This window comes from Habropoda laboriosa, unplaced genomic scaffold, assembly GCF_001263275.1.
Source record: "Habropoda laboriosa isolate 0110345459 unplaced genomic scaffold, ASM126327v1 scaffold148, whole genome shotgun sequence".
NCBI lineage: Eukaryota > Metazoa > Arthropoda > Insecta > Hymenoptera > Apidae > Habropoda > Habropoda laboriosa.
In genome coordinates, this window is record NW_017100279.1 from 1,133,809 (window position 1) to 1,140,616 (window position 6,808).

The following is a 6,808-nucleotide window of genomic DNA, read 5'->3' on the forward strand; positions in this document are numbered from 1 at the left end:
TCGTTTCGCGCGACACGACAGATTCGAGCAGCGAGACGCGCGTAATCACGTGGATTTTCTCGTGCAACTTATTAGTGAAATAGTATTTGTTCGGTGGAGGTAGAGTTTGTGACAGGAAAACGATGGTAAAACTTGATCCTCGATGTCTGTCAGATCGAACAATTTTACGTTCGTTTCGATATGATTGATTAGCTCGTTCATTGGGTTGATAGGAAGACCGAGGATGTTTCTGCGATTGTGGCATACTGAATTACGCGAAATACGCGAGAGGAGCTTTGCAATCTTATTGGCCGTGTTGTGGTACATTTGTCTGTGGATTAGTGTCGTCAGATTCTAACGTTGCTCTCGTGTATTTTGCATATTTCGATATGTTACAATTACGTAGACGTCTGCAGTCCAGTCATAAGTAATGTCGCTTTTTCTGTGAATCTTGAGAAACGGGTTTTGTTGAAAACAACGTTTATTTATTCTAATATAAAGTGTTCTGTGATAGACGCGATACTTGGCAATGCTTCTTTCATCAAATCCGGTAGACGTTAGACGTTCGAACTTCCCATTCTTAATTTTTTAACATTTAAAACTTCGTTATCATATGCACTGCAAACATTATTCGTCGCCATAATCGCGGTATTGCCGTTTTTAAATTCAATTAACGTTCTCTGCCTGGGACGCTCAGTTTCACTCGCGATGATGACTTAAACTCGCAGAAATAATCAATAACGCATTTAGCGAATGATTAGCGACGTCCTTATCTAAACAATAAATTAGTATTCCGATAAATCCCTACGTTATACAAGTAGCAGTGCAGTGTGAAAGTGATACGTAGAAAAAAGAACATTACTCATGATTCAACCTAATAATTAAAAAGAAATTGCATTTCGCTGTTAAGAATCATTGGGATCAAGCACACGTTTTCGCGAAAGTAAATGTTTAACGGTTACCAATCAACCGTACAAAGTTTCTTTTATTACCAAAAAATGTCCTCGAAAAAGTCGCGTCACGTGCGGCAGCGACGTCGTTAATTAAAGGGACAATTGGAAAAAATCGCGCCACCTTTGAAAATTCGGGAAATATTCAAGCTGCGAAGGGTAGCCGTGTCGCAGGGCTCGTTTAAGGTAGCCGCGCGCGGATTTATGCGAACGTCAGCGGCGTATTAATCTCTCGTGCGGCACGAATTTTCCGCGGTATTACGCAACTTCCCCGATACTGATTATTACTTGATAATACGTTTGCAGCGAGGTTCCTAGTCATAAATAATCCCGGTGATTTATGCGTTATTTCGCCTCCGCGACAGAAAGAGAGCTGCTCCGCGTTTCGGTGGGTTTTCACCCCGCGAGACGAAAAAGTCGAACGCACACACAGCGGTCGGGTGCATCGGATGGGGAAAGCTGAACGGGTTGTGAAAAGCGTCGGAACGGTGTCCCGTGTACAGTGAAAATTTTCCGCACGATTCAGTTCAGGATGCGGTAGCGTGATAAAAGTGGCTGATACACGAACGTCGATTATACATATATCGTATATTCCTCTCCTCTTGTACACACTGTTCAAGTGAACCCAGTCTACTCCCCTCCCTAGTGAATGTGAACGAAAGTTTAAAATCATATTCGACCCGAGGCAGCGTTAATGTTGTTATCGGTGTTTTAAAATGTTGTTAACGACGTTGGAGGAACGCGTACGATGAAAACCGCGATGGTAAACGGGCCGCATAAAATGGTAAATCGATGTTTTATACGGTGCAATTTAAATCAGATACCCTTTCCCTCTCCCTCTCTCTCTGTTGTACGAAAAATCTTCTCGCCGTATTTCCATATTCAAATGCCTCTCTGTTCCCGCTAACAAACATTTAGCTATCTCGTGTACCGAACACGTCGAATAGGTAACGATGGTATCGTTCCCTTTGGAAATTCCCTGGTTCGATAAAAGCTTTCAGAAAAACAACTTCGTTACTCTTCTTCGTCATCGTTATTTATACACCCCTGTTGAAAAATTCGATGAAATCTCGTTCGCGTGACATTAAACACTGTCTACTCTATTTGTCATTGGGGAAGGGGCGCGGGACGATTGTGCACTCTTGTACCGCGATATTTCAAATCCTTATCAGCCGCGAACATAAACGAGTACAGGGGAGAGATATCGGCGTTGTGACAGTGAATACCGATCTTCTTCTAACCGCGAGCAGCGAGCGCAGTTTCGATTAATTATGGATGCCATTCACCGACGCGCAGTCGCTAATCGTCGATTAACCGAGCGACAGTCCGCTACCATAATTGCATCGTAACGTCAACGTAGCACCGGTAGATCGGGCCTATGTTACCAGGCGTAACCGGGACTTTCGGTAACGACCCTTACGGCATTCCATCTGTCCCAGCCGAAGCTCCATAGAATGGTAATTCGGGGACGATTAATTCACGATTCCGCAGGCAATATGTGCTGATGCAGCCGCGTGCATCAAATCTGTCGTAGAGTTCGTGATTGCACGCGGGTCATCGCGATACCAACTGGCACGCGGCAATGTGTTTCGGTGTGTGCGTGTTGAATTTAGGCTTCGAACATTCCCCCCTTCGTGTTCTGTCTATATAGCTTGTTTTAGCCTAATTGGAGGATTCGGTATTTCTGCTGCTGATCGTGTCCCGCCTTGAGACATCGCACTCGCGATTAGTCGTCGTTTGTTTTAATTAAGTTTCTTCCGTTTTGCGTATCGAGTTGTTCTTTTTGTCGTGGTGATTGTAGTTAAGTTACTGGCTTGTGAATAACGAGAAATTTGTTTCTATACGCCTAGGAAACAGAATTTATCATTTTTTTTCATTTCTGATTTATCTGGTGATCATCGCGTCTGTGACGGATACGAAATTGAGATCAATTTTTGTTCGAGTAGTCAAGTGGAACATGTGCGTTTCTCCGGTCACGAAAGGGTTAATCCTCTTACTTTACGACTAAAGCAATTTTTAATCGCCATATTTTTTGATATGTTTAGATAAAATTTTCTGTAACTGACAAAGGATTCTTCGCGCATGAGTCGAATCGTCCTAAATCGGCCCCGGAAATTAAAAGAGTTAAAGGATTAATATTAACCTTTGAACTACAACGCGATCCACAAAGAAATCTTTCAACTTTCACAACGTCATTAATTTCCGATTAAATTTAACCCACTTTTTAGTCCAACTCAAAGTTCAATGCATTATACATCGAAGCAGGTGTATTTTCCTTAGCAAAATTGCCGTAAAATCGTCCTTTCAAAATTCGAAACCAGCGACACGCGCAAAGGAACACGTAACACAGCGAAAGATCGTTCTCGAAACGTTACCCGGTGAAAAATGTCGCCTCCTCGCAAAAGGTGTCTTTTGTCTCGCGAGAAATTGCCGCGTTTATTTCTTCCGAGTGGCTGCATGAGAAATCTGATTTCATCGGCGTTGCCGGGAACGGGAAGAGCTCGCGCGATTTCAGAAAGAAGCTCGTCGAAAGGAAGGGAAACGAAGTGTTGGTCGATGTTGGGATAAATCCTCCGCTACTTTGTTCACCTGATACACAAGATACTCTTGTGCAGGTGCAGCGGATTATAACGTTATTAAACGGCGCACACTGGCATTCCCGCGATAACTACCATAACCCACCGCCATCGATCCGAACACACGACCTAATCCACTCCTCTGCGGCTCTCAAAATCAATTACCCAGTTAACTCCTTCGCTCTGCGGGACGCTTAGTCCCTCGTGTAATTAGGAACTGACCCATGTTGGATTGTCGATTAAATCTCCGTTTTCTATTATGCTACGCCGCAGTTTTTCTCCTTTCGTTCTGTACTTCCGCACCCTTCGTTAATCTCGATACATTCTGTTAGCAGATTATTTTTCAACCCTTTCGCTACTAAGGGCGATTCTAATCGCCTTTTTATCCAGCGATGAAATTTCGCGTAATTGGTATTCCTTCGTTCAAGTGACTCGAGAATTGCTTAACCCTTCCGTGGCGAAATTTTGTTTTTTTGAAATACTTCGTTTTTCTGTCGATCGTCGTGTCTGTTATGGATCGATCAATTTTTATTCGAGCAGTCTAGTGGGACTTTTGCGTCTTATTCCCGTATTTCCACTGTCTTCGCGAAAGGGTTAATCTGTATTCTGTTTTGCTATTTTCCTCTCGAATATTTTACGCAATTTTATTCATGTGAAAATATACTTTTGATCGCAGGTCAACGGAGACGATGATTGGGAGTACGAGGAGATCGTGCTCGAGAGGGGTGGCGCTGGGCTTGGCTTCAGCATCTCCGGGGGCACAGATTTCGGCAACGACACTGCCATTTACATCACGAAACTTATACCGGGCGGTGCCGCTTCCGCGGACGGCCGTCTGCGCGTCAGCGACACGCTATTACAGGTGAACGACGTGTCCGTTGTCGATGTGCCGCATGCGGCGGCCGTCGACGCGCTCAAACGGGCAGGCAACACCGTTAAACTAGTAAGTATCCACTGCTTCAACCTTTTCGTATATCTTCACGTATCAACGCGTAGTTGTTCGCTATATTTTCATACTTTTCCTGTCACGAATATTCAAATTTTCAAAGAAACTGAACGTACTTCACGTATGCCTTATAATTCTTTAACCGTTGCGTATGTTATCCTCGCTATTCGTTACGCTGTTTTAATGCAATTTGTGTTTGGTAATGGTCAATCTTAAATCGAAGCTGAAGTCAGAGGGAAAATGCAAATTTAGTCGAAACACAGTTTTCCTTTTGTCATATTTTCACATCTTCACCGTGATTTCTGAATCTTTACCACGAGTGTGGCTCGCCATTATAAAGCAAAGTAAAAAAATTGACAGCAACTTCGTATCACCTCATCTTAAGAAAATATTAGATGATTGCAAAAGTTAACCTTATCGACTTCGGCACAGATGTTTCTTTTAGCGTAATGTTTATTTTCAAACAATTATTCATTTCATTCCATTTCAGTTTCAAATGAAATCTGCTTTTGCACACACCGATTGTGTTTTATTTTCAAATCGGGGACGAACTTCTGCAATCATCCAATACAATGTAAGCAATGAACTGTCAGCCAAATAATTCGAATCGTTTTAATCGCGACAGTTTAATAACGAGCAGAAATGTGACGTAATTACATCAGAGCCGTCGTTCTACTCGGTATTAGAGATATCAGGACCTGGGGCCGGGCGTCTTTCGAAATCGCTTAGTAACGTCGTAAAAGTGAACATGTTCCTCCCGGGAAAATAGATTAACCTACATCCGTGAAACGTATAACGAACTACCCTAAAACTTCTCCCGCAACCCTAACGACTTACCACCGACGACGTTTGACTGATTGTCTCTTCGGGACTTCTCCGAGAAAGTCTGCTCCGTGGTGAAATGTGTGTCTTAAAATCTCGTCGTCGACGCTTCAACTCGATTTTCAGATCTGAAATTATTCAATCACTTTCGCGTCTATTCAGCGCACTATTCTCTCCCATGAGTGAAACGCGACGGAGAAAATTTCAAGACCAGAGAAATAAACGGAATAAATAACGCGAGATTTGAAAGACCTCCTGCACAATGGAACCACCGCGTCTGCTGCGAAAAAAGAGTCCCTTTTAGACGTCCAATTATTATCTGGTGGTAGCACCACGCGAGATAATCGCGGCCGGCGACAATGGCGGCTGTATATCTTGCGGAAAACCGAGAATTCCCTTCCGCGAAATAATGCCCCCGTTTTCCCTATCCCTCTTTCGTTATCTCCGCCTCTGAAACATCGAAAATAAAAGGCAGCACCGAAAGAAGGAGAAAAAAAAATACAAATCTCAATTCCGACGCAACGAAACGATCGTTTAGGACACGGAAAAAATGGGACAGAATAAAACGAAAATCCTACATGTCGGTAATAACGAATTAATTTCACAATGCATCCGCGAACCAAGAGAGCCGGAAGATTTGAAAAAAAAAAGACTCGCTGGCGGACGAGCGCGCGTTAGCATTTGAATGGGGCCAGCCCGAATAAATTTCCACGTTCGTCGCGATGCTTCGCCCGTTTAATCGTGTTCTCTCGCAGCTGGCAGAAATATTCCTTTCCAAAGTCGAAAAAATTTTCATTCCCCTTCTCTCTTCTTCGCTAAGAAACATCGTTCGATCTTCTCTCTCTCTCTCTCTCTCCTCTTTTTTCCCGTGTCGTTCACGCGAGCCACCTGCGTTATTAACCTTTTTCGAGTGTCTGGAAAACAGGAGCAGAAGGGTCAGGAAGAGAGAGGGGCGAGCATAAAAGCGTTTACGGGCTGGATATTATTATTTCGCCGCCGCTGCTCGCCCCTCGTCGCAATATCCCCGACGAACCGTCGCGTCGACCCTTAAGAGGAGACTTAACGTTAGCGAAACTTTAACAGCGTTTCCTGCCGGGCCGATTTAATTAAATTTATGTCGTGTAGCGTTTCGGTGCACCGCCGTGAAAGTGAGATCTTAATTATCCCCCTCGATCTGATGCTCCATTTAATTTCTCCAAATTTAACGACCACCAACCTCCCACTTTCTGAACGAGAGGAGAATCTCGAGGAAGCTTTCGTCTGTTCCGCGTGATTGGCTGAAATACAGGAACGATAAATATCGAGGTTTTATCGACGGTCGTGACGGTGGAAAAAGAAATGCAACGTCTGACGAATCATAATACAAGAGTCAGTAAGTTTGGATTCTACAAATGACAGTATAGATGGTTCTACACCAGTCGGTTTCCTTTACGAGATTTCACGGCACGACAAATCATATAATTTCTTTAATTTTACTTTTTTTCATCTGAAACTTTTTTTAACATGTTGGTGAGATTTTTCTGATGAAAATGATA

General features: G+C 43.4%; 1 protein-coding gene across 1 annotated transcript in view; it reads left to right on the forward strand.

Moving 5' to 3' along the window:
• LOC108573539 (disks large homolog 4) overlaps positions 1-6,808 on the forward strand; it is a 309,458-nt gene that overhangs the window by 198,215 nt on the left and 104,435 nt on the right. Inside the window, exon 7 of the mRNA XM_017936002.1 lies at positions 4,182-4,448. Within this exon, the coding sequence (XP_017791491.1) occupies positions 4,182-4,448 (267 nt within the window). The remainder of the gene's footprint in view (positions 1-4,181; positions 4,449-6,808) is intronic.